This window comes from Scatophagus argus, chromosome 22 (genome assembly GCF_020382885.2).
Source record: "Scatophagus argus isolate fScaArg1 chromosome 22, fScaArg1.pri, whole genome shotgun sequence".
Classification (NCBI taxonomy): Eukaryota; Metazoa; Chordata; class Actinopteri; family Scatophagidae; genus Scatophagus; species Scatophagus argus.
In genome coordinates this window covers 10,620,508-10,648,319 of record NC_058514.1, presented here as the reverse complement: position 1 = coordinate 10,648,319, position 27,812 = coordinate 10,620,508, and the positions used below count along the sequence as shown (strand labels likewise).

Genomic DNA, 27,812 nt, shown 5'->3' with positions numbered 1-27,812 from the left:
AAAAGCCAACACGTGGAGTTGGTCTTCTTTGGTCAAAATGGACTTTTTGATGTCTGTTCTACCTCAGAAATTAGTAAGCCAATATAAAGGGGACATACTGGGAAGGGAAATGGCATGAAAAATAATTTTTGAGCTGAAGGGACTGCACTTTAGCAGCCTACAGTGTAGTTTTAGTTTGGCACAACACTAACATATAAATGATTTATAAGTTTTGCATTCAGTATTGCCAGTATTGTATATATTTATGTGGTCACATGCTCAAACCCACTGTGTTTGAGAATATGACCAGCTGACAGATTGAAATAATTTGTGTCTGTTTCTCGGTGCTGACTGTACTGCAGAACATGATGTGGCGCTTTTATGCATTATTTTTGATGTCAGGCAAAGTCTGAATCTTTTAGAAAGCACTTTTAGAGAACAGGGTCAACCCAAAACACTTTAGAGTACTATCCTAATGTTGCTCTGAGAACCTGAAGTTACAATCCTCGAGATTTTTTTTTTTTTTTAACAAAATAAAAGCCTGGATTTTCAGCAATATCTTTCATTTCAGCAATAGCAAGTCGGTGTGTTTACATCCTGAAATAAAATCCAAAATGTTAAGTTTCTGGCATCTCAATAAAAACAAGACGTAAAGGGTGTGGGATCATGGGAGTTGTTTTTTTCTTTGCTGAACAACCACCATTGCAGATAAAAATCTGTCTGATGAGACTCAAGCAGAAATATTAAAGGACAAGATAACGTTTTAAAGTTTTATTCATGTTACGTTTATTGCTCTGACTCTCCCAAAAGTGAAAGCGACAGTTGACCACACAAAACTTACCATTATCCTGAGTGAAACCACAGATCTCTCTGGGTTTGAACATTGTTCAAATACACAACTCATCAAATGTCACAAATGTCTAGTCGTTTTTAGACACTTTGCATGGAAGACATTCACATGCAACAATGCATGTACTTAAACATTACTGTTTGTACTCCCACTGATATTTTTTTGCCAGCCATATTAGTTTTAATTTACACAGCTTGACAGCACCTCAATATCTGGAGTTCAATGTTTGTACATTTTTTGATATGAGGTGTGTCCTATTAGTCCTTTATCTTCAACCATAAAGCCCTCAGCGGACTGACTCTGTGTAACATATCGTCCTTTTACTTTCATGTGGTCAGCTGATGCTCCTCATAATGACTCTCTAACCCCGCCTTCTCGGGGCGCACTGGGACAACGATCCAAACAGTCAAGGGGGGTTCGCAGCAGCAGCAGCAGCAGGAGGAGGAGGAGGAGGAGATCTTCAACTTGGGCTCCGGAGCCGGTGCTCCTTCTGGTGCGGTGCAGTCTCAGCTCTCCACCGGACCGGTATGCACCACCCGCGGAGGAGGAAGTGAGCCGACCGAGAAAGAAAGATGCAGTCGGAGGACATGGAGGTACCTATCATTAATAACCTTAACGATAACGGCGACAAACAGAGGCCGAAAGGGAAAGATGCGTTCAAGGATCAGCAGAAGGAGTCGGAGGTAAATCAGAGAGGTGTTTGTTTGCAGTTGGCTACTACGGCTTGTAGTATAGGAGCGCAGTAGAGGTGTGTTTGTGTGTGTATGTGTGTGTGTGTGTGTGTGTGTGTGTGTTGTTGTTGCTGGGGAGCTTTCGGAGCAGCTGAATGTCCTTTCCATGCAGTCAGTCGCCGTCTTGGCTCGAAAGCATGCCTGCATGCAGACGGGCAGGCAGGCAGGCAGACACCGAGGTGTTATTTTGGCAACCGGCTCCTATAAATAACCCAGCAGTAATCCTACAGTGGTGCTCAACGTGGAGAATGCAGGTGGTGAAATGTGACTTCTGCTGTCAGAACCACCACCACCACCACCACCACCAAACATATCTCAATAGTATAACCTTGTGATAGTTCTGGGTTAATGCAGTAAATTATTATATCCTCATCCACATTGCACTTGTCAATGGCTTGTGTCCTTCAGTTAACTGGCTTATTGTTTGGCAGTCTATAATGTTTAAAGTAATTTATCTTGTAGCAAAGGTCTGGAGCTTAAAGTATCACACAAAGATATCGTAAATGTGTTAAGTGTAAAGTTTCCGCTTTAAGACTTTACTCTGGTAACACACACACAAGTGATAATAACAATTAAGTTATTATCAGTCAGCTCTAGTTGAATTAATGTGTGAGGTATTGCTATTAATGAGTCATTTTCAAGCAAAAGTGCCAAACACTCCAGTGTGAGGATTTGCTACTTTTCTCTGTTTTTTATCATTGTAATATCTTTGGGTTGGTCACTCAAAACAAGCGGCATCAAGATGTCGCTTTGGAAAAAATGCTCAATTGATCAATTTTCTCTTATCCAATCGAAGAGCCTGAGACATACCCACAGATCCAGTTTAACCAATAAGTCTGCCCAGCTTTTCTACTTCAGCTATAATTCATCACCTCATGAAAAAACTAGAAGAAGATGGGTTGCCATTCCTGGGTTGTGCAGCTCCAGATACAAAGTTAAGGGGTCAAAGCTGTCCTCCGGGCTAAAATCCAGTCAATAGTATCCTTGACGTATGTGTGTTTTTATATGAGCACGTTAAGTGGTTTTGAGGGAATTAGAGCATGTTCATCTCACAGCCGTTGGATTCTGGGACGATGATGGTTAATGGTTTGGGGATGGGGTGTTGAAAGACAAAGACGTTGAAAGCACTTAACATCAGAGCCATGTGTTGATGTTGATGGCTACTGCACTAGAGCTGGTCTGACTGTGAACTTACCCTCGAATCTGATTCATTCATGTATGTAAATTGTCCGTCATTGTGCTTTGTAGAGCAGCCATCTCTTGTCTATGTGGCATATGCTGATAGGAGCGGGGGTGGCCTGCCTTGACATTGTGCCCAGTGTTTGCACACCGATGTGGTGCAGAGTGTGGGAGCACAGACGCTGTGCCGGTTTGGAGCAAGGACGCCTTTCGTTATCAGCTGCCCGGCAGAGAGGGGAGACTTGAGGGAGAGAAGGTAGGGGAGACTGGGTGAGAAAATAAGGAGAGAGAGATGGATGTAGAATCAGAGAGAAAACACTCAGAGTTGTCAGTGTCGTTGCTCAAGGAAACTAAAGGAAGATCTCAGCTGGATTTGGAAGGAGTCCCTGCATGTCAGTGCTATAGATGGATGGTGGATGTGGCTGCTTTTTTGATTAATCAGTTAATTTAAGATTTTGGAGTGTTTTTGCCCATTCATGCAGTACAGCATTTGATGTTGGACCAAAAGGCCTGGCTCACAATTTTTGTTTATCCCAAAGATAGTAGGGTTGAGGTCAGTGGACTCAGTGTGGGCCAGTCAGGTTCTTCCACACAAAAATCATCCAACCATGTCTTTAGGGACTTTGCATTGTGCACTGGGATACAGTCATGCTGGAATAGAAAAGAGCCTTCTCCAAACTGTTGCCACAAAGTTAGAAGCACAGCCTAACCAAACCCCTGAAGAACAGCCCCATAAAGAGGTGTGTCTGGATACTATTGTCTATATAGTGTGGCATCGTGATACTTGCTTGTAGGACGGCACAACCAGTTCACTTGATGAAAGCGAAGAATTATGGGTAATTCTGTTGAATCATCTGTGCTCCCAAGTGTTTCTCATTTCCTGGGTTTACAAGATTAGTAGTGACATCAAATCTCATTGCTTTGGTTCGGTGTCACAAACAAACTGGCCGGCTGACATCCTGTGTATTTGAGTTCATGCTGACTTGGTTGCAGCAGGTATTTATAGGAGACAGTTACGTGTTGTTTAACCAGGATAGCTGACTCAGAGCACATCCTTATTTACAGTCCTGGCCCTGGGGCCGTTTTCACAGGGTTAAACACATCCAACACTCGAAGCGTGGAGACTTCCAGATCTGCCAGGAGGCTTTTTCTTTGATTCTCCTTAACTTAAAATGAATCTTTAATCTCCACCTTTAGAGAAATTTCATCAGTTCACATCCTCGAAGACAGAAACAAGAATGTTTCGGTCACCAGGATATTTGCTTTTCTGCTTTTGAACTTACAGGTTCATGATACTGCGTGTTAGTGCTTGAACCTTTTACCACTCTGTTTAGCTGTTACATGTTAGACTTTCAAGGTCTGATTATCACTGTTGTAAGGCCATATTCATTCTGTGCTGTCTAACAGAAAGTCAGCTTGTCTGCAGTGCTTTCAGCTAATGTCAGCATGCTCGCAGTGACAATGCTAACATGACAATGTTTAGTGGGTAATGTTAACCATTTTCAGCATCTTCATTTGGTGTGTCAGCATGCCTGTGTTTGTTAATTATCCCTAAGCACAAAGTACAGCTGAGGCTGAAGGGAATGTCATTAGTTTTTCACATCTCGTGGCGGATGGACAAGCTGAAATTTGAAGTGAACTGATGATGGCGCAAGATGAAAAGGTAACGAATCGCACGGCAATTCATCCGGTCGTTGGCAAAACATTTTAACTTCTAACCACAAATGTCAGCTTCATAGTGATGGTTGAGTAAAAGTCAGGCAACGACAAAATCAAGGAGATTCATCTTCTGAGGGCCACAAATCCAGAAATTCATCCAGAGTGGAGGATCTGATCTGGACTGACACTGCTATCCCTAAACAGCAAGAATATTTCAGTCTCCAGACTAATTCATACTTCTACCAGGCATCCGTTCATCCTGTGTGGTGATCATGACCAGGTTTCAGTTTATGGCAGTGTATGTTCTTATGATATATTAACCACTAACTATTCGTCTGAGCAGTAAATGAAAACTATAGGGTTCCCAGACCATCATCAAGTCTTTTTTCCAAGCTTAAAGTCTGTGTAGATGTAGTGAAATTGTGATCATACAGTATGTATGTACTGTACATACATACATTCTCTATTTTGGAGTGAAGGGTTTGTTTCATTGACACTCTGAGCCTTTGTGTGAGCATGTTTGCCTTTCTGGAACTACATTTGTGTTTGCATGTGTATATGAATTACATACTTTTCAGTGATTGGAAACCCATTGAAATTCATTAGATATTATTATCAAGCTAAAAGCGAAGCCTGTCCTTTTTTTTCTGTGAAAAAAATGCTGATTTTTGGACATGGAAGATTGCATTTTCGATTTCATTAAGCTTTTGAGTGGGATTTAATGTGTGTGCAGTCTGTGTCATGTGCACGTGCTAAGCACAGGGTGAGCCAGGAGAGACCGTTTGCTGGATACAGCAGCTAATCTGCTGTGAGGCAGGGGCCGTGTTGACCCCTGCGCCCTCTCTCTTTCCTCACCTCTTCCTCACTGCAGTTTGTTGCTGTTTTGTTAGGGAGAGCACCCTCTAACCCTTCAGTCTAGTCTGACTGAAGCAGTAGCTGTCTGTGCCCATGAAGAGCATCTGTAATATATAATGAGTGGCTCTGGATAAGAGGATTAATCAATGGTGCTTTAAGCAGCCAGTCAAAACTCTAAAATACACATGATGTGGTAAAACTGTGAAGGAGCCTGAGGAGTGTATGAGTGTGTGTGGGTGATCAGTTGAAGCGTGTACGTATGACGGTAAATGAAGTACAGAGTAGTGGTAGGTGTTGCAAAAATGCGATTAGCCCACAGTTTGTTTGTGTATCTGTTTGCATGTGGGCGTCAGGACATCTGCGATTAGTGTTGGTGTCACATCATACAGTATACGCTCATATGCGTTTTGTTCTTTTTGTTCTCAGAACTCCATGGAGTCTCCCAACCTGGAGTTTGAGTACGGAGACACAGACACGCTGACTGCTGAGCTTTCAGGTAAGACTGACGAGCCACTGAGCTCATTACTTTTCTTTAAAATGATAAGAAAATGAACCTTTACATCCCTGATAACAAAAGCTTGTGTACCATTTGCGTCTCTCTTACCTTTTTGGTGATTGTGCTACCATGTCTGCTGTATATTGTTTACTAAATTGATGGGTGGATGCAATCTTTCAGCCGTGCAGCATGCTAGTGTATCAGTCCATTGGTCAGCCCACCACTTTGGCCCAGGCTGAGGTATCTCTGCAACTAATGGCCCGATTGCCGTGGACTTTTTATGACTTTGATGATCCCCTGACTTTTTCTCTAGCACCCACCATCAGGTCACAAATTTTTAAAACAGCTTTATTTTGTGACCAAATATCTGGAAATCCAATGTAACCTAAGAAGCTATCATGACTGAAGAGTCCTTGTTTTGTTTTAGCACAAACTGTACCTATGCACACACATCTGGCCTGGTTGCTTGCTCTAATCTGTCATTTTTGTACTTTTGGTTCAGCTTTTATCCATTTCTCTTTTCACGTCAAACCGAGTCAAACTTACAGCCAAAATTACGTTACGTGCGACAGAAGACTTCACCCACAGAATTCCTACAGTAATACCTCTGTTTCTACTTAGCATACAGACCACAATGTGCTTTTGATTTAAAAAAAACAATTCTGCATCTGCATTCCTCAGGTTTCCTTCAGCTGTTTCATGTTACAGTGTTATCCATAAAAACAAGACAATAAGCCGACACACTGCTGAGGACACAGAAGAAAATCTTCTGGTCCTGACATGTTTTCCAGACACAGGACACATTGTGTGACTAATGTTATGAGTAATCATAAACACTGTGATTATACATTCAAAAGTGCCAGATTGTTCCAGCATCTGAGTATCTGGTAACAGCTCATGTGTGACCTGGAGCTCAGTTTATGGATAAATGACGAAGCACAGAAGAACAGAATTCAACAATGCTGATTGATTTTTCTGATTGTACTTTTAGTGCAATAGTTTATTTCAAAGATGTAATTTAGATTCCCCCCCTTTCCAAAACGTTGGTGTTGGAGAGGGAAAGCGATGTGCAGAGACAAAAGTTGAATGAGAACATTGATTAAAAATCAAAGTGATTGTTCCCCTGGTAGATGGCAAGAGGCAGTTGATTTGCCAAGGTTGTTAGTCACATTGGCAAACACACACACTAACAGACAGGCAGTCTCAGTGTCTTTCCGTCGACAGCTCCTCGGGGTCGAGGAATGACGGCTCTCAGAACAGGAGGAGAGGCACGGCAATGTGACTGCATCAAACAGATCGCCACTTCTATGGGAACCACTGTGTTCTCTATACTCTAACCTGCTGCCTGTTTGCAATGGTTTATACAGTCAATCAAGTAAATATGAAGCGAAGGGACAAAGTGACATAATTATTAAGCATTGCACTTTATTCTGTCTGCAGAGCTCTACAGTTACACAGAGGAGCCAGAGTTTGCCCTTAACAGAGACTACTTTGAGGAGGACTTCAGGAGCCATGGTACTGTGTGTGTGTGTGTGTGTGTGTGTGTGTGTGTGTGTGAGAGAGAGAGAGAGATTACGAGGTGTGTTAAATGGTTGTGGCACATGCCTTAATGTGTTTAGATGACCTGTAGGATACCAGCTGTGTTGTTCTCTTCAGCATCAGTGGCTCATGGGAAGATAAAAACTGAGCTGTCTCCAGTGTGTCTGAGAGACAAAATGGCCTTACAAAGAGTCACACTCTGTTCAGATTCTGCTTTGCTGTGACACTTCAAACACAAAGAAGTCTACAGGCGGTAGAGTGGAGCTGCTGCTGTTTGCCACGGAGACCTTGATGGCTCCTTCTGCCAGAACAAGAGTCCTTTTTGTGCCCGAGCAGGTTCATGTTGGCTCCGCCTCAGTGGTTGATGACCACATCTTCACAGCACAGCACACACGATAAATAAAATAAAATACAATACAATACGCACAGAAGCTAAATAAAAGCTGTTCGATCTTGCAATAACAGTCTGTGATAATTTGAATATGACATATCATTTGGATTTACATGTTTCCTTCCTCTGACAAAAGTCAACTTGTATTCCCGTGATAACAAAATTATTTTGCAAATTTGACAATGATGGTGAAAGCTCACTCTTCTCAACATCACACAAAGAAGCTGTAAAAGTGATGTGTTAAAACTCAGTTAAGCTCGGTCGTCTCACCGCTGAAGTGAAACAGCCAGCGTTGTGTGTGTGTGTGTGTGTGTGCTGCTGTGGGTTTTTTTTTTTAAAGCCGACCTGTGTGAGGCGAGGGTGACCAGGCACATCAAAGCTCTGCTCTTTTAAGCTGTTCAAAGAATGAATATCCCCACAGATACAGATGGGAGGGCCCATCCTAACCATGTGATTAATATTACCAAGAACAAAGCAGCTTTTCCAACATGAGTTATTGTCAGACTGACAAGACATCACACGTAAATACAACGTTTCTAAACCTGATATTTGTAATTACACTGTCTTGTCTTGGGCAGAAATGATCACATACTTTTGTCTGAGTATTTATAAGTAAAATATTCCAAAAAAAATATAAAAACTGAGTGCATTTGGTTGCAAGGAGCCACAAAGGTCTCAAGTGACTATGGAGCACATAATAGACAATAACAGCAGGACGAGCTTTGTCCTCTTCATCTGTCACCTCCTTTTCAAGCTGAGTGGTAATGAATAGCGTGATGGGAGCCTTTCTGGCTGCTGTTTTACGGAGACAGAGGACAGAGCTGCCTCTTTGCATCACTGTCTTTCTGCTAGTGTGTGTATTTGTGTGTGCTCAGTACTGTAAGTTAGTTGTCAGGGGATGGGATGGGTGTGTGTGTGTGTTTGTCAGGGACACTGACAGTATGTTCATCACTGTTATCCACTATTACCCATACATTTCCAACCCTAATCACTGTGATTATAGCTAGGTATCTAATTGAAGCTCTTCGCTTAAGAAAAGAAAGTTGGATGCAGTGCTTATAGTAGAAGACATGTTTTGTTTTCCTGACTTGAGTAGACAGTGCAAGTATCTTAAGTAGCCTCGAAGAAGATCTGAGCTGTGCTGATCATGATGATGTTACGCCTCTTAATGCGTTTACTGTCAGCATAATCAAGTGGAGAGTCTAAGAATAGAATACTTACGCTGGGGGGAAGAAAAGGCTTGAATCTTTGCCAAAGAAGAGGTGCATTTCGTTTTAATACTGTATTTTTTGGTAGTAGAGATCTACTTCAGGCAAGACTCAATTTGTGCTAATGTTAATCTTGCTTTTTTGTCAACTGTATGTACTTCTAGTTCTAGTTCTCTTTACGACATCACTGACTAATTAATGCTCTATGTGCTTCATATCTCCAGAGCAGAGAGAGCAGTGGATCTGAACATAAAATTGAAAAATATAGATTTATTTAGCATTGCATTGCTCAGACATTTCACTGACTTCATAACTGTTAGATGATGTCTTTCCTGCAGCTCGAAGCAGGAGGTGGATCGAGCTGACGGTGGAGGAGCAGAGGGCGTATGTGATGAGACTGCTGGATGCGTTGGAGGTGACGGACAGAGACAAGAGGCTTAAGGTGGCCAGAGCGATCCTCTACCTGGCTCAAGGTGCGTAAATCCAGTCCATTTTCACAGCAGACATTTTGTCTTGCCTAGCAAGCTGTAGCAATGTGACAACTGACTTAACAGGCCATCTTTCATTTTATTCACTTAATTTGGGTTATATTAATACTAGTACAAAGAATTGGACACATTCCATGTATTGTGTAGTACAATGTATGATGTAAACTGTAAATCTCTGCAGACACAGTGCAAACAAATTAGAACATGAAATATAGTACAGAAAACAAGCTGAAAAGATGCTTTTTGTGAACAGTTTTCCTTCACACCTTTTCCCCAGGAGTGTTTGATGAGTGTGTCACTGAGGTGGATGTGCTTCACTGGTCCAGACACAATGTCTTTCTGCTATACGACATGGGCATCTTCACAGCACTGCTGGAGCTGCTTAGCATGGAGATAGAGTGAGTAGGATTCACTCAATATGCTGGGGATTAAAAACTTTTCTTTAGTCAAATCAAAACGACCTCACATTTGATACCAACGTTGATACGCACTTTCACGTTGAATTTGCGTGATGAGGTTACAGTCTTGCTGCTGCTCCTGTTTACAGTAGGGTGTAAAGGGACATGAAGGACAAGCAAAGCCAGAGAAATGGACAGGGCAGTCGTCCCTTCAGAGAGGTGCAGAACAGCTCTTATCTTTTTAAGATCTGTTTCCCCCTTTGGTGAAGGCCTGTAGCAAGACAGGAAAGGAGGGGCCTGCGTTTCTCAGATAAAGGAAATGTTTATCTTTGAAATCTGGAAGTTTCATAGCTGTATGGCCTGATGGTTGTCATGTCACTGAAAAATCATACATTGAATTGCTGAGAGAGTCGACATTCCTTTTTCGCTTACAAGATCAAAATTATCTCAGAAGGTTTGGAGTTCTGGGGGCTGGGATTATAAAACCTTGCACACGCCTTGTCCACACGTGGTTCAGTCTCATATCCTGCCTGCTACACATCCACACCGAACCATAAGCGTTCAATGCAGATTACCTCATCAATGCTGATACACAGAAATGAGCCTGCTGATCGGTGGATCTTTGCAGCGAATCATGAGGAGAAGTCATTTGTGTGGCAGAGAAATTGAGGGCCTTGTGTTTGATGTGGAGGTTATAAAACACATTGTTAATTTATCTAGTCATGTGTTTATCTATTCTGTCTATTCTATTTTGTTCAGTCTGACTGCCTGTGTGACCGCCTCTTTAAGTTAAGGTTACGTTTAAGTTTCGCTGAGGTGAACATGGCCTGCATTATGGTTAAGGAGGGAGAGCTGTCACTGGTTTTTATTTCCAGACTTTACACAACGCACTTGGTCATATATTTGCAGTGTTAGAAAATGTTAAAACCTACTGGCACTTCCGCAGTTCTTTAATGCTATTTGCTGTTATCTTGGATTACAAAGGCTGATAATTATTTCATAAATGAGGCCTCCAGTCTCTCAGCACGGCCACTTGTTCCTTTGCAAATCCTTTATCTCTGCCTTACGGTCGGAGGCATTCACTCATGCAAGAGGAGGTTTTTAGGGATAGAAAACCTCTGAGAGGGAGAAATAGAGGAAACACACTGTCCGTGATGCTCGCTTCAAACCCTCTGATGAGGACACAGTGCGGCAGCGGCTCCTTAAAGTCATCTTTGTTGCTGCTGGTCTCGGCCTCATTTGGGATCCAGTGCTTCTTTGTTGTTTCATAAGCTGCTCTGAGGCATCGTGGCACAGTTTGGCCTGTCACCATGCTGCATGGCAAAGCAGTGTAAGCAAGCCAATCATGCAAACACACACACGTGGTGTTCATGGCTGGTTATGCAAAGAAGTCGTCACCACTTTTTATCATTTGGATTTTTTATATGCTGAGCCATGTTATGTTTGATTGTATGCACAGATTATTTCCTCTTTTTCAAATAAACCACTAAAATGATTGTGTTTTTTACTTGTGTGTGTCTGCAGCAACAACCAGGCATGCAGCAGTGCAGTGAGGAAGCCTGCCATCTCTCTTGCAGACAGCACGGAGCTCAGGTGAGCCACAGCCACACTCTTTTTCAGTAAAACTCAGTATTTTTCCTGCTAACCTTTCTGTCGTCTGGCCACAAGCACACGTATTTATGTGCACATGGCAGATCTGCCAAATTTAATTATACTATTTGTCCCTTCCCCTCACATTCATTTTCAATCTCTGCTTTCGTTTAATGGCATTGATCTTTGAGCAGCCCACTGCACAAACACACACACTCCTATGTACACACATACACAGAGCTCAGTCTTCCCCAGTTGAACACTTATAAATAATTACAGGCTAGAGGAGTAGATTTGTACCTAATTGCTGCTCCAAAATTGAAAACCATTATAGTCATTTTAAACAAATTGTAAGGCTTTGCTGAGTGAACAAAACATTTAATGCACAAAACCCAGCCTGACTTACATGAGGTGGTTATGAATGGATGAGCAATAATCCTGGAAGAGCACAGAAGTCATTTCCTCACTTGTCTCTACTCACAAGCAGAGTGCATAAAATCCTCCTCTGCCTCTCGCACTTGCCTTTCATTGTTACTCATCGTTTCCTCCATCATATTATTGTACTTGCAGACCTTTTAGGCCCATTATTATTGTTTTTGGTACCAGTTAAATGCCTGTCACACACACACATAGACGTTCAAGCTGAGTGTGTTTCTTTTCCTCGCAGAGTGCTGCTGAGCATCATGTACCTGATGGTGGAGACCATCAGAGTTCAAACAGAGGACGACAGACCTGAGTGGAGAGCAGCCAGAGAGGCCTTCAAGAATGAGCTTGGTGTGTGTGTGTGTGTGTGTGTTTCCTGAAATGCTCATACATTTTTTAAATGTCTTTCCTTTCCTAACTTTTGTAACCCAGATATAAACAAATCACTGCTTTATGGCTATCATTTAATTTCTCCAAAGCACATGTACACCTTAACAGGTACTTTCAAATATCCATCCATCCAATCCAGAAACGTTGTCTTTGACGTTTGACCTCCTCAGGTTCACCTCTGTACAACGGAGAGCCCTTCGCCCTGCTCCTCTTCACCATGGTGACCAAGTTCTGCAGCATGAATGCCCCACACTTTCCCATGAAGAAAGTACTACTGCTGCTCTGGAAAACAATACTTGTCAGTACATTATAATCACTCAAACATAATGCACATGAATCTATTTCTGCAACTGTGTGTGCATTCGTTAGCATGTTCCTGTTTGTTATTTACATAGAGGTCCATAATGAGAGTTTTGTAGGTTTTTGCCCATAGCCTGTGAATCACTGTGTTTCTGTCTACACACTTTATCTTCCAGTTCACCTTGGGGGGGTTTGAGGAGCTCCAGGAGATGAAGGTGAGGGGCCGGGAGCGCCTGAACCTGCCCCCGCTGCCGGAGGACAGCATCAAGGTGGTCAGAGCCATGAGAGCGGCCTCGCCTCCGGCCTCTGCCATGGAGCTCATTGAACAACAGCAGCAGCAGAAGAGAGGCCGCCGCAGTCGCAGGGTACCGACCGCCCTCCCCCAACCTCCACACACGTTGATGAAATACGTACTGCTTTACAGGCACATATTGAATTGAACTCCCTGTTTGATTGCTCGCACACAAGTGCTTCTCTTCAAATACACGCACTCATTTGACTTCAACATGTTTAAACGAGGGGACATGAACGCAGCCGCTGAAAACTAAATTTAGCTAAAAACAATATATCTCAGTAGCGATGAGGGAAAAGGTGTGTTTGGTACTTTTTAACCCTACAGTACACATTCTACATCACACTAATTTTTCCATTATTTGCCTATTTATTGTTGAACAACTTCACCTGTTTGTAGTACAGTGATCCAATAGAAGTTTTTCTGTAACTCATCCTCTAACTCTTTGCTGGGTCAGGTTTTCCCAAAAGTTCTTCAGTGCCAACATCACTGGTTCTCTGTCGTAAGTCAGCGATGCCAGAGAATGATATTGGCGCTGGGATGGCTTTGAGAATTCCAAGCCCATTGTTTTTAGTAGAGCTTTGACTGGACAGGCTCTCTCTCTAATTGCCCTCTGGTTTCTCATTGCCCCCTCTTCCTTGTGTTCCCACAGAGTGCCTTTGTTGATAGCTTGGAAGGAGACAGTCCCTTTACCAAGAAGCAGGTCTTTACCCACAAATTCCCTCTTTTTCCTAATGCATTTTCTCTCTGCATTGAGCTGGACTTCTAGCACTCCTCTCCTACTTCCACTTCTTTCCTCTCTCTCTCTCTCTCTCCTTTTCATCTTATATTTTCTCCTTCTGTCATTTAACCTATCATATTGGGATGCACCAAAACTGAGAAAGCAGTACACAGAAGGAAGTTGAATTACACTATGTGAAACATGTTGTCTAGACACTATTGGACAAAATCTCTAATGTTTTTCTATGGAAGGATCAAATTTAATGCTCAAAGTGGTTTTTGTGGTTAAGTGTTTTCGGTGCAGTCCCGCTCTCTGCCTCATTTTCAGTGCTTAAAGGAATAACTTGACAATTTGGACACTCTTTTAGTTTTTGCGCTTTAGTTTTTTAGTTTTGCGCGGATACGTACTACTTTCTTGTCTATACTGTATGCTATCTACGAGACTGCAGCAAGCAGCTTGTTAGCATAGCTTAGCTCAAAAACTGAAAACAGGGCGAAACAGCTGGCTTGGCTCTGTCCAAAGGTAAAACAAATCTTCTGGTTTTTCAGGCAGTTACATGTCGATCTAAGTTCTGACTTCGTTATAGCTTTAAAGCTTAATGCGGACGATGTTAAATGGCACACAAAAAAGCGTGTGATAACATGCAAAATAACCAAAGACAAAGACCAAAGATGTGATTCATACACCACATGGAGAGACCAGGCTGGATTGGTATTGATCTCTCTCTCTTAACTTATCTCTCTTAACTCTCTTGAGAGGCCAGTGATTAACCGCACTTCCTAAAATGTTGAACTATTCCTTTAATTTAATCATCGCCACCTGCATGTTTTTTTCTTTTAGTTTTGTTCATCTTTTCTTTGGTGTCTCCTAATATTTATCATCCTTTTATGCTTTTTGTTTTTATTTACATACATGCATGCCTAAGGTGTTTCCTTCATTTCCCTCAAAAAATCTTATTTCCATCCTAATTATGCCCTTCATTCTTCACACATTTTCCACTTGTTCCTTTCCCTCCTTATGTATCTTGTCATTTTTTGTTTTTATCCTTCTACTTGTCATCTTTCTTTCTCTCCTGCAAATTTCCTTTCCTCCACAACACTTCATACTTCATACTGTACCTCTCTGTCCTGTTCCTCCTCTCTCCTCCTCCTCCTGCTCCACTGTCACCTGCTCAGGACATGGGGGCGGGGTTTGAGAGACAGGGCTGACTTGCTGGCTGTTTTCATTGGTGCTGGAGCAGTCACTATCCACTGTCCCATTAAGACAGTCACCTCAGACATAGTAGCATCTCCCCCTGTAGTTCCCATCACATTGCTGCCAGGTTTGGCCTCAGAAATCACCTTGCACTGTAGACTCTGGACTAGGGGTCAATGTCATTAAAATGCATTCATTGAGGAGGTGAATTGAGATCGTCATGAACATATTATCTCCTCTGTAGGTGTTTGATTTTCAGTTGATCTCTCTCTTAAATGGATGTCATTGAAAGCAGTTGTCCCCTAACCCTGATAGAAAAACACTAGCTTTACCTCCCACATAGCAGTGAATGGCTTCTCCATAGAGAATGACTCACAACACAGTTTCACCTCTTCCTCCCTCCCTCCTTCCCACCTACCATACACTCACTATAATCCTCACTTAGTCCAGTGTTAGTATTACCACTGGCGCGCCATACATCGACTGCACTAGCTGAACTAATGTCCAGAACGCTGACTCATGCCTGATGCTTGCACTACTGCCACGGTCATTCATTGGAGAAACTGTTTGAAATGAGATATGTGTATGTGTGTGAATGCGTGTTTCGTGTTTGAGCTGAAACGGGTTTGTTTTTATACGAGCTCAATTTTAAAGTCTTAGCCTTGTTGGACCTTGCTTGCATTTTTCCTGTAGCTTTTGAAGTGCAGATGTGTGGTAAGTTCAGAAATGTTGCTTGCACTTGCTGTGGAAAGCCGTCCTTTTCCTGCCACTTTGAGAAAATGTCCCAAACAGCTCTCATTCTCGTATGTTAATGCTGCGTTCCATTTGCCTCAGAAGTCGGAAGTCAGAGCTGAGAATGATTGCAGCCATCTTGGATTTTGAGGTTCCTTCGACGTTATGTGAAAGAAGCTCGACTTCAGGGGGCATTGCAGTTGAAATTTCACTCTGGGAACTCAGATGTTCTGACTTCCCAGTTCAAATGGAACTATGAGGTTAAAGCCAGGACATGGTTAGCTTCGCCAAGTTGCATAAAAATTGGAAACAGAGAAAGGGCTACCTATCTCTGTTCAAAGCTACAATAAATCTACTCACAAGCAGCTGTAAAGCTCTTTGATTAACAAGCTATATCTTATTTGTTTAATCTGTTTATTATATGTATGTATATATATATGATTTCAGCGTAAAAATAAGAACTTGTGTATATTTCTGGGCTTGACGCAGTAAGAGCCAGACAAAAAAGCAGTCACTTCAAGAGGTCACCAGCCCACAGGAAGTCGTAGGTGGATCTTTATCTTTACACAGCCCCATGCTAGTTCTTTTTTAGTTTCCAGTTTTTATGCTGAGCTAAGCTAACCGTCTACTGGCTATAGCTTCATATTTAGTGTAAAATTATACAGAGACTGGTATTGATTGTTTCATCGCACTCCCTGCAAGAAATACAATAAGCATATTTCCCAAGTAAAAAATGCCAGTGTGTACCAGTGTACGTTCACACTGGGAAGCTTAATGTTTCATGTTAAACTTTGACTTTTGTTATTGTTTGTTTTCACAATATGTTTTTCAATGTGGCAAATACATGCTATATCAGAAATAGCTCTGTCAGCAGCTTTGTCCAGTGCTTTGTCTGCAACAGAGTCGCCTTATCTGTTCCCTTCAGACTATAGCCGCAGTTTGAATGTTATGGCTGCGTGATGTGCAACAGAGAAACAGCATAATACATTTCAAAATAAATGGAAAAATATAAGAGACCTGAAATTTTCAGGTAGGAAACTGTATCAGCATCAGGAAAGTGAAGTTTAAACCCCATCACAGAGTTTTCCACTTTTGTTTCACCATATTTAGGCTTTAAGTTGTATTATTATTTGTCAGTATCACGTGGTACATATTCTGTTTCAGCTTGTCCCAACTCTTGAAGAGTGAATAAATTATTTAAACTTAAGACTTAAGAAACTTAAGAAATATCTTAATGTGCATCATTTCATGTATGTTTTCCAAAACTTTGTGTTTAGGGAATTCCACTAGAATTTAAAGTAAAATAGGCTTGAACAATGAACAGCATGGGTTTGTTTGTTAAGGGGTTTTAAAGGTAATATAAACGCTAGCAGGTAACATTTATGTGGTGGATTTGAACCATTTTTGATTATTCTGGTTGTGGGTCATGTGACTCTTGACTTAAGTCCTCGCAGTGCAGTTGACCCCGTCCTCTCTCTTCCTCCCAGCCACTGGTCAAGCAGGACAGCCTGGACACATACAACGAACGGGATCCCTTCAAGAATGATGATGCCCGGGACGAGGAGGAGGACCCAGAGGACACAGACAGCGGCATCGAGGGCGAGGTGGACCCCTTGGACCGTGATGTCATCATCCAGCCGCCGCCTCCACCACCTCCCCTCAGACCAGCCACAGAAAGGGTCAACTTCCCTAAGGGCCTCCCCTGGGCCCCTAAAGTCAGGTGAGTTGCAGTTTCCATTTCTTGTTTTAACTAACTGAAATGATCACTCTCACACTATAAAGTGCTGCTGAAACGTTTGCGGAGCTTTTACAGCTTTGAAGTGCCCTCTTACAGTTTGGATTCTGCCTGACGTGAGGATAAATTACACTCATTATATCCACACATAATCTTAAACACTCATTGTGCACACAAAGTTGTGTTAAAACAGTTTAAGCGAGACCTTTCTTTGAAAAAATAATGCTGCTACTTCATACTTTAGCTTCTATAAATGGCTCCTGCTCTGTTTTTATTTGTTTAAAAGCACATAGCTGTTATCTCGCAGAATTAAACCTCCAAATGATGGTTGGCAACCTGCCTTTTTGACCATTAGAGAAAAGAAAACTTCCCACCCATAGCCAGGACTTAACACCCTTTGCCTGGCAGCTGATGTCAGTTTCCCACCCTGATTCTGTGCCATCATTTGATGAGATAAAATACAAACTTAGAAAAATCTCTCAGTTTTCTCTCCTCACTATCATCTAGCAATATGCTCTCCATCTGTACATCCCAGACAGTAGCATGTGTGTCGTCTCAGAGTGCTGCCTCTGCTCTGGGGATATGAAAAATGCATCTGAGAGGACACAAATGTATCACAGAACTGCATTTATCATGTATTCATGATGAGAAAACCTCTTTTCTGTCTATCCTTTAGCGAATCTCACCATTAGGTATGTTTATTTCCATTTCTGGGTCTTTGGATCAGTGCCGCAACATAATGGGATGATTAAGTAGTGATCAGTAGGAGGCTCGGAAACCCTCACACACAGAGAGCAGCAGCGTGACTGATGAGATTTGAAAAAGCCAATGCAGTGTGCTGTGCTCTTGTGCTTGTTTGTGTGGGTGTGTGCGCACACACGTGAGCGCTGCCCTGAAAAATTGGGCTTTTTAGTTGCTTGTTCGTATGCAGGATTGTGGCAGCAGGTGTTCTCAAATGAATCCAAAATCTGACTGCAGCCTGTCTGTGTATGTACAGGGAGAAGGACATCGAGCACTTCCTTGAGACCAGTAGAAACAAGTTCATCGGTTTTACTCTGGGGAAGTAGGTATTTCATCTGAGACAAAAAAAAAATACCACGTGAACATTTTCCTCTATCAGTTTGGGGTAATGATGCTTATTGTTTTGTAGTGACATAGAGACCCTGGTGGGATTGCCCAGACCCATCCACGAGAGTGTCAAGACTCTTAAACAGGTGAGTGGGGAAATGTCACTAATACTCAGATTGACATTTGCAAATGTCTTCCTTCTTTTTCCTCCTTTGCTCCCTCATTATCGCTAGATTTTTCCTAAATCAATACTCCCTTGCTGACACTGACATCCTGCTTAAAAATCCATTCGTCATGTTTAAACAAACCGAGTTGTGTGGTTAAACACAGGAATCCCCCTCTGGGTGTCAGTCATCAGTGCTTTTAACATCCCTTTTATTTTATGTCATATTTTTTTCTGTTCTGCAGCACAAATATGTGTCTATCGCTGAGGTCCAGATCAAAAGGGAAGAGGAACTGCAACAGTGTCCTCTGACTCTGGTCAGTAATGTCACCATGGCGTTTTTACACTCATACAATCTTCCCTCATCATGACATTATAATGTGACAGCCTTGTAAATCTTTTTTTTTTTTTAATTATTTAAAGCCATGCAAAAACAAAAGAAGCTGAATATTTAATGTGGTGAATATTTAATCAAGCTACAAGCAAGGCTGTGTTCATGGTGTGTGAGAGCGAATACGCACAGTATATGCATATGTGTGCTGTGTTGTGCAGGGCGAGGAGGAGGTGGAGGAGACACCAGCAGAGATGCTGTACCTGGGTATGCTTCCTAACCTCTCGCAGTATGTGGTGAGTGGCTCATAATGTACCTTTGAACCTGGATTCAACCATTTTTTGTGTTTTGTAGCCAAACAATTATGTGAACACACAATCACCATCAGGCATGTGTAGCAGCAATATATGGCCTCCTAAAGTATATTTTATCTGTCAAACAAGGACATTCAGATGTCACAAAGGGCCTTAGACTTAATATTTTGTTGTTACTTGTGTCAGATTGCCCTCCTGAAGCTGCTGCTGGCCGCAGCTCCAACCTCCAAAGCCAAAACTGACTCCATTAACATCTTAGCTGATGTGCTGCCTGAGGAGATGCCGTAAGTATAGAGACCACACCAGACAATTTATTTTCTCTTCAGTGATCTCTTAATAAAGGGATATAGAGTGAAAAATAAGTCCTCTAAGGAGCAAAACTGCACATTTTCACATGACTTCCTTTTTTTTCTTTTTATCAGCAACAAAAGTATACTTTCACTTTTGAGTAGATGGAATACTGTTGAAAATATACTTATTCTGGGCTGTTTTTGTCTGTAGCATGGCCTAGTTTTAGACTGGCTGACACTCAACCAGAGCTGACACGTCTCCTGTTAAAAAACAGAATAAGAACCGTCCAACTGCAGACTTTCACAACACTTTCTGACATTTTCATGGCTCGAATCTGCAATTTTCAGCTTGGTTTGACACTGCACGCTCTTTAGTACGCCACGTCCAAATGGAAAAACCTCATCATCGAGAGATTAATCAGAATCTGTTTTCAACAGTTTGTCTGTTAATGATTATATTTTTCTTTTACTGAGACAAAGCTGGAATATTATTAGAGACCTGAAGGACTTACTGTGTGCATATGTGTGTGTGTGTGTGTCTGTGTGTGTGTGTGTGTGTGTGCGCGCGTGTCCTCCAGTATCACGGTCCTTCAGAGCATGAAGCTGGGAATTGATGTGAACCGTCACAAGGAAATCATCGTCAAGGCCATCTCAGCTTTGTTGTTGCTGCTCCTCAAACACTTCAAACTCAACCATGTTTATCAGGTTACAGAAACACACACACACCTCACATTACCATGTTTCTCTCCTCTTATATTATTCCCCTCTTCCTCCATCTCGCCTTCCCCCAGCACACACGTACACTAGTATCCATGCGCCTCCCCAGCACCCTCCACCTGATTATGCATGCCATTTCTTTCCTCCTTTCATCCTCCTCTCTACCCCCACCTTTAGACCTCCAGCCCCACTCCCCACTCACACCTCACAGCCTTGTGCATCACCTTATACACTGTCAGTAGCTTTATTCCTCTCAGTGAAGACAGAGAACATATGGAAAGAGAGCATCTGGTCTAAGTGTCCTCTTTGTTTCCTTTTGAAGTGCTTATATCTTCATTTATATTCCCATTTGGACGTTTCATTGACACAGGGACATTTTTTGTTGCTAACATGGGACATTCCTGCATACTCTTTTAGTTGGCTGCTCCGTAGAGTTATAGTGATAGCGCCCTCTGCTGCCACAACAGCTGATTACATGCAGACCCATAAGCAGCTGCAGTAGGAAAGCATATTGCTTGGGCATTTACATTATTTGACAACCACACAAAGAACTATTTGCATTTAAAAATACATTTATTAGATAAATCCTTCATGAGGGACTCATTCCGTGCAGCAAACAGGGCAAAATGTAGTATATTATAAATAATCACAGTCAATAATGTACTGAAATATGAGCTCATGAGAAGTTCAGCAGCTGAATTGCTTCTGTTTGTAATCTTAAGCTTCTTGGACAAGGTGATGGATTTAGACAGCTGCTGCATGAGAATAAAAATCCCCCGGTTTTTGACCTTTTCCCCACACAGGAAACACTCATCAATGATACAGGATTATCGGCTATGGGCTTATTTTTTTTCTCTCTTCTCTTCTCTCTTGAGATATGGATTTTTTTCCCATCTTCTCTCCCATGGTTTCATCATCATAATAAATTATCAGAAATGCTCCTTATCTCATCTTGGAAGCATTTTCGGACTACAAAAGAAGAACTCTAAGACTCTCTAACTATTCCACACTGCCGCCTCCTCTTTCCCTGCAGTTCGAGATCGTCTCTCAGCACCTGGTGTTTGCCAACTGTATCCCACTCATCCTCAAGTTCTTCAATCAGAACATCATGTCCTACATCAGTGCCAAAAACAGGTAGGATCTTTTTCTTTTATTCTATACGCTCACAAAAAAAGAGAAAAAAAATCACAGCAAATCTGGTATAGCTTGGTTTTGTGCAACAGAGTGAGGACTGACTGAAAATTGTGTGATTGGGCCTCCAGTTTCAGTATTTGCAGCAGTTTCTCTGACTATTTACTGCAGTGCTCTGCATTGAAAATTTGCTCTGTGTTGTCCTCGAGGACCTGCTGGTAAGACAGGTAATCAAGTCTTATGGGAAAGTGACACAGATGGCATCCCAGCAGCAATGCAGAGACAGAAGACTCAGGTGTGAAAGGATAGAAAATAATCTTTAAGCCACAAATTAGGTGACAGGAATCTTACTCAGCGGGTGAAAGGAAGAGGCCACCCTTGATTTAGCTCAGGCTGTTATACTCCACAAAAGTAGACTAGACTGTATAAAGCGTGAGTGCCAGTCTTTTCCTGTGTGTTATTGTTTGCCTGAATGTATTTTCATTGCAGCATTTGCGTGCTGGACTTTCCTCACTGTGTGGTCCACGAGATGCCTGAGCTGTCAGCTGAGAGCCTGGTGAGTGAAAACACTGTCAGCGTGACATCTGATTGATGTTCACTGGATGAAGGTCAGCTACTAAAGTAACCGTCGTGGTGTCATTATGACCTTTGTGTGTTCTGTATGTGTTTGTTTTTCTCAGGAAGCGGGTGACAGCAACCAGTTCTGTTGGAGAAACCTGTTTTCTTGTATCAATCTGCTGAGAATATTAAACAAGCTGACCAAGTGGAAACACTCCAGGACAATGGTGAGTGATACCACTGCAGCCTTAGGGTGGACTGAGCCATTCTAATGTATCCAATTCATCATTTCATCAAGTTCCTGAAATCTTGTGTTTTTTGAACAAGAGTCTGGCAACGTGGTGACATAATTGTGTCTATTCCAAATGATCCAAATCTGTGAATGACCACAAGTTTCATGAAAACTTCAATAAAGATTTTCATTAATTTATAACAAATTGCACAATAAAAACATGCATTTTTTTGTTTTACAAAAGAATTTGTTAATCTATAAATAAACAGACTAAAAGTACAAACTAATTCATTATTCAATGGGCAATAAAAAGAGGATTGAAAAAAGAATTTAGAAATGCAATATTAGTCCATCAACAATGAGTTCAAATTAAAGTCAGACTTCTAAAAATAAGGTGCTCCGTGACATGTTGTGCTGGGGTATGTTGGTAAAGTAAAATAATACAACTGGCTCTTCATGGTGCCTCCATGAACAGTAATGAAAAAGATAGCCAGAGTATGCCGTGGTTGAAGCACTCTAACTTGTCAGAGAGACTGCTAGTTTGCCTCAAGAAAAAAAATAGGATATTTTGCATTTATATTTAAAAAAATCCAAGCTTATAGTGCCCAATACTAGGACTGAATGTCTTGGTAAAGTGGATGCATGATTGGATCTGCCATCTGTGTATCTGAGTACACACCCAGGAGCTCAGCAGGGCAGTTATGGATTGTCACACGTCCAACAGCACAGAACAGCCATCCCGTGTACATTTTCATTGGTTTATTCCAGAAAAAAACAGTTCATATACAACATGAATACATATCAATAAAGGCCATATGAAGAGCAAATGTCTAATAGAGCTTTTATACAGAAATCCAGATCCAGGTCAGTATTTTGTCTCTTAGAGTCAGGGCGGATACGTTTTAGGGCACCTGTTGAGGTTTCAAACTCACCATGGAGGGTAATTCTGTCTGCAGTATGCCTCTGGTACGCCACAACATGATTTTTCATTCCCCTTTTCAGATGCTGGTGGTGTTCAAATCTGCACCCATCCTGAAGAGAGCTCTGAAGGTGAAGCAGGCTATGATGCAACTATATGTTCTCAAGCTGCTTAAGATCCAGACCAAGTACCTTGGCCGCCAGTGGAGGAAGAGCAACATGAAGACCATGTCAGCCATCTACCAGAAGGTCCGCCACAGGCTCAATGATGACTGGGCCTACGGAAATGGTAAGCAGTCTGCACAACCAGATTTGTGAAGTGTTCAACTGTTTATTACAAGTTACATGTTTGATTAGGGAGTAAGTCTCATGAGCAATAAACAGGAATGAAAAACAAAAGTAGCAAAACAAAGAGGGAGGGAAATGTGTAGTATTGTTATCGTCTAATAACCAATCTTTTTTTTTCTGCAGCATCTCACTTAGCTCAGATAGGATGCACTTCTTTGTTACGGCCCCAATTCATGATTTACGGTGATAAAAACAGGAGTATTATATCACTGTAAAATTAGCCAGTGCAGCTTTAATAAAAAAATGAATGTCAAAGATTAGATTTGAGGATAATCTGGCCCCGCAACTCAGTCTGACCTCTCAGATCTTCATAAATGAAATGGTCACGGAGATAATTAGTCCCAGCAGGCCTCCTCTGCCCTCACAAAGAACTGATTAATAAGCCAGACACTGCAGTATAAAGGACACGCTTACCCAACATGACATTTCAGGCTGATGAATGCTAATTGTGTAGTAAACAGTAGATGTGTATATGTGTGTGTGTATCATGGGATGTATGATAACTGTGTGTGTGTGTGTGTGTGTGAAATGCAACGCACCAACAGCCACCAGCAAACAGTCTGGATTGCGTTGCCATAGCAACAGCGGAAAGGGGACGATTCAGGGTCACAGTCCCTTGCGGGAGAGCAACACCATGGATGTTAGAAAGATTGATAGAAGGGGAGAATAAGGTGGAGAAATGGTAGGAATGGAGGCGAAGATCAATAATCAATACAGGCACAGTTGTGTTGTGTTTTGTGTGGTCAGTCAGAATAAAGATAATAAATACGAGTCGAAATGTCAATGCGTGAACATGTAAATAACCGTTAAAAGAATGGTGTGGGAAGACTGATTGAACAGCCCCCCTCCCCGCTTTCCTCTTGTCCCAGACATTGACGCGCGGCCCTGGGACTTTCAGGCGGAGGAGTGCGCCCTGCGGGAGAGCATTGAGAAGTTCAACAGCCGCCGCTATGACAAGAACAAGAACGGGGAATTCACACCCGTGGACAACTGCCTGCAGAGTGTGCTGGGCCAGCGCGTGGAGCTGCCCGAGGACTTCCACTACAGCTACGAGATGTGGCTGGAGAGAGAGGTCTTCTCCCAGCCCATCCAGTGGGAGGGGCTGCTGCAGAATCCGTGATTGGATGTAGAGGAAGAGAGCTGGAGTGGGGGTGGCTGAAGAGGTCATATATGAGCCTGTCGGAGAGTGATTTTAGCCTAAAATTTGCAGCCTAAAACAAAAAATGCAAAAATGGAGGTTGAGGAGACAGGAACAGGGAGTCACACTGCACATCAGTGATGCAGGAGTGGGGGGAGGGTGCAGAGAAAGAAGCTGGAGATGGAGAAGCCACCACCCAGAGTATCCGGTGAAGGGAGAAGGTGGAAGATGAAGGGTAAAATGGAGCCACAAATACATGCCACACACACACACACGCACGCACACACACTTGATGCTAACATGTGCCTACAACTACTGTGACCACACATGGATGTGACAGGCAAGAGCAGAGGTAGCAGTTAAAAAGAAACCGCTGTAGCGGGAGACTGTTTCAGCCAGTTATACTGCCTCCCCTCCCCCCTCGTGTTACACCCCAAAAATATCTTCACCACTTTTCAGTTTATACTGTTCCCCCTTTTTAAAATGTCAGTGCTGTTTTGACTCCTTGGTGACATTTTTTTTATTTATTTGTATCAGTGTTTGTGGTTCATGCTTTTTGAATGATGTAAATGATTTCTGATCGGTTTGTATTTTTTAAATTTTAACACAAAGCCTGCTGTAGGTGCCAGGTTGTAGTTTGTCGATGATGGATTTGAAAGTTTTTCTTATGTATTTTCTAGGTTAAAAAAAGAGGAATTTTTGAAGCAAATCACAGGGTCATTTTTGATAGTACGGATGAAGAAATGGGAAGCTGTTTACGATAATAGCGTAGTGAGCTCACATAATAATGTCACCAAAAAGAAAGAAAGAAAGAAATATACCAGCTGTAAGTGTATGGGTTTGCTTGTGGGCATAAAAAGTATGAACGTGCAGAAAGAATGAAAACAGTAAATAAAAACGGGCAAATGGAGATGCTTTGGAGTGAGAAATATTAAGAACCCTCTGGAAGAAACTGTATCCTATTTGTCCTCATTTAGAGGTACAGATAAGTAGCACATTCACCTTGTACAGAATTCTCGCTGTTCTGGGTATTTTAGAAACCTCGGTGTCTTTCGAATTTCAAGTTCCTAAATCACAGACCTAAATCTGTAAATCAGCGATGTCATCCAGGATTTGTTCTTGTACACATATCAAACTTAAAACCTGTTACGGTTCCATAGATAAGCTCAGGGAAGCTTCTGTGTGCTCCTCGGTAAAGGAGGCGAGGTGGTCAACGGGACCTGCAGTTACCAAAACAACCAGTTAAGGTTTACATGAACTCTTTTCTCTTTTAAGGCCTAAAATACTCTTTGAAAACCCATAAAATCACACGTTTTTGTCCCCTGTTGAAGTTTGATTGTTTTCAAGTGTGAAATGGGCTCATCGCTTCCCCTTGTGGACAACAGGAGAAAAAACAGCAACTATTGATTTTTTTTTTTTCTGGCTTCAGGGGGCAGTAATGAGCCCATTGCTTTGGCGCACCACAATGACGTGAAGAATATGCCGGACTAGAATAGTTGAAATAGGCATAAAGGTGAGATTTATGTTATATAAGTATTATATAATAGAACTAGATTATGGACCCAAAGATAGCAAGAAAAGAGAAAAGAGTGAAAACTAAATGGTCATTTTGGCAAAGTTACGTCTCTGTTAACTGCCCCACCAGCTTTTGTATGGAACCATTCATGGCTAATTGACATTTAGCAATGTTCAGAATAGCAAGAACTCTGTTTCCCCATGCTTCAACCTGCTGATTCCCCCCTTTATCTACCTGACAAACAGCACAATATGTAAACCACTGAGCTCCTTGGTTGTGGCCTTGGTGAGCACTTTGCCACCCTTGCTTGGAAGAACACAGCGGTCGCAAAAATGGTGCTGTTTTTCTAGTTCGTCTTCGCTCTACCTTATTCGTTCCTTCTTCAGATCTAACTACCTAAACTCCTGAGTTGAGAGCTCTGAGGTGTTTCCTGAGAATGTCTAAAACTGAAGCACAGAAAACAAAAAGCGTGTCATAAATGTCATATTATTCTTGCTCGGTTCAGATTGTTATCTGCTTGCCTGAAGTGGTCGAGAGCAGTCATGTATTATCTCTGTATAGAATAACTTTTGGCAGTTGTCCGTCTCTTTACAAATGTGCATGACCACTGTTTTGTTTCGAGGACCTGTTCATGTTTAAATATGGTATTTGGAATGGCTGTTTTTCTTTTGTCTGATGATGTTTCTAGCACAATTAGAAGTGTACTTTTTTCTCCGAAAGTCACGGTGTCCTGCGTTACAAGGGATGTCCTCTTCTTCTTCAGGAAGGTGAAATCTTTAAATATATATATATATATACGTATTGTATATTTTATAGATTCTCAGGTTTATGGAGATAATATATTGCAAAGATTTTAAAAGCTTCCTTGCCATCATCTAGCTCACATTCTTGTATTAAAAGAACACGTGAAGCACGAAACACTTACTGCATAGGCTGTACATTTTCACTAAACACAGTAACTCAACGGTGAGTTTATAATATGTCATTTACAGTTCAAGTTCATATGTAGTTTTTTTGTACCTTGTGCCAAAGTTGAGTGCCATTTTCTATTTTTATTTCCTTGATGTTGCCTTCATGGTCCTATTCAAGGTTTTTCATTCACAGCTGAACGTTTGCAATACAGACATGTTATTTTATACCTGAAAGCTGTACAATCAATGAAAATAGCCGTTTCCTTGTATCTGGTACAGTGTTTTATCACAACTGTTTAGTATTGTATGGATGTTACTGCAGTATATACGTGTTTTTGTTACACACATTTCCATATCTGTGTAGTCTAGATAAATACTCAATACTGAAGTTGTTCAGGGGTATGTGCAATTACACATCCATAGAGGCATTATTCAATAGAATGACAAATTACAATATCAGAGTCGCTTATTAAACAATGTTGAACAGTTGCAATTGTTTGTGAAGTAATTATTCATCAACTCAGGGAGTCACGCAGGATTACCGATGATGGAAAACTGTGTATATACACATATACATATACACACACACACACACCAACACTGAAGGTCAAACTGACCACACGCTCACATCACATCACACACAGCTCCTCCCGGCCAATGTTCCAACAGTTCGGGTACAGCTGATGTGGATGGGGACGCGAGCATAAGCCCATCTGTGATTGGCTTGTGGCGCAGTGATATCAAACTGCCCCATACTTGTCCTTCACCCTGGTAGTCAAGATATGGTGTAAACAGAGAGAAATAAAAAATGCTGGAGGTTCATTGTTTCTTTTTTTCAACTTGGGTTGTAAGTGGAAAAGCCTAGTAAGTAAGCATCCAAGTGTGCAGTGAAATAACTACAGCAAACCTGCCACAAGTATTTCTGTCAGTGTAGCATGTAATACACCTCTCCAGTCAGAACTACGATAAAGCAGAGCGACAAGGGCTCGTAAAAAATAACTTCAATATGATATCTTACAAGTGAAAT

The 27,812-nt window shown here is 41.8% G+C and overlaps 1 protein-coding gene across 4 annotated transcripts; it reads left to right on the top strand.

Annotated features, from left to right (window-relative positions):
• The first annotated feature begins 1,207 nt into the window (after positions 1-1,207).
• On the top strand, positions 1,208-27,274 carry strip2 (striatin interacting protein 2). 4 transcript variants are annotated; one of them, XM_046379477.1, is made up of 23 exons: positions 1,208-1,512; positions 5,680-5,749; positions 7,190-7,264; positions 9,226-9,360; positions 9,653-9,773; positions 11,298-11,366; positions 12,031-12,137; positions 12,347-12,474; positions 12,653-12,841; positions 13,421-13,471; positions 16,903-17,135; positions 18,148-18,213; positions 18,301-18,364; positions 18,627-18,698; positions 18,934-19,008; positions 19,213-19,310; positions 19,895-20,021; positions 21,067-21,167; positions 21,654-21,720; positions 21,845-21,949; positions 22,957-23,161; positions 23,766-23,902; positions 24,090-24,215. In XM_046379477.1, the coding sequence occupies exons 1-22, from the start codon at positions 1,402-1,404 to the stop codon at positions 23,888-23,890; spliced, it is 2,394 nt and encodes a 797-aa protein (XP_046235433.1). In that variant the 5' UTR covers positions 1,208-1,401; the 3' UTR covers positions 23,891-23,902; positions 24,090-24,215. The 4 variants fall into 4 exon arrangements, with proteins under 4 accessions (XP_046235433.1, XP_046235432.1, XP_046235430.1 ...); XM_046379476.1 differs by lacking the exon at positions 23,766-23,902 and having other exon boundaries at positions 1,209-1,422; positions 24,090-27,274; XM_046379474.1 differs by lacking the exon at positions 23,766-23,902 and having other exon boundaries at positions 1,209-1,512; positions 24,090-27,274.
• Positions 27,275-27,812: the final 538 nt, after the last annotated feature.

What these genes read in the sequence shown, in the direction of transcription:
- strip2 (XM_046379474.1), top strand. Translation starts at nt 1,402, where the DNA reads ATGCAGTCGGAGGACATGGAGGTACCTATCATTAATAACCTTAACGAT. An exon ending in GTGTCAAGACTCTTAAACAG is followed by an intron (nt 18,365 to 18,626) that starts GTGAGTGGGGAA and finishes TCTGTTCTGCAG; the next exon opens with CACAAATATGTGTCTATCGC. An exon ending in AACTCAACCATGTTTATCAG is followed by an intron (nt 20,022 to 21,066) that starts GTTACAGAAACA and finishes CTTTCCCTGCAG; the next exon opens with TTCGAGATCGTCTCTCAGCA.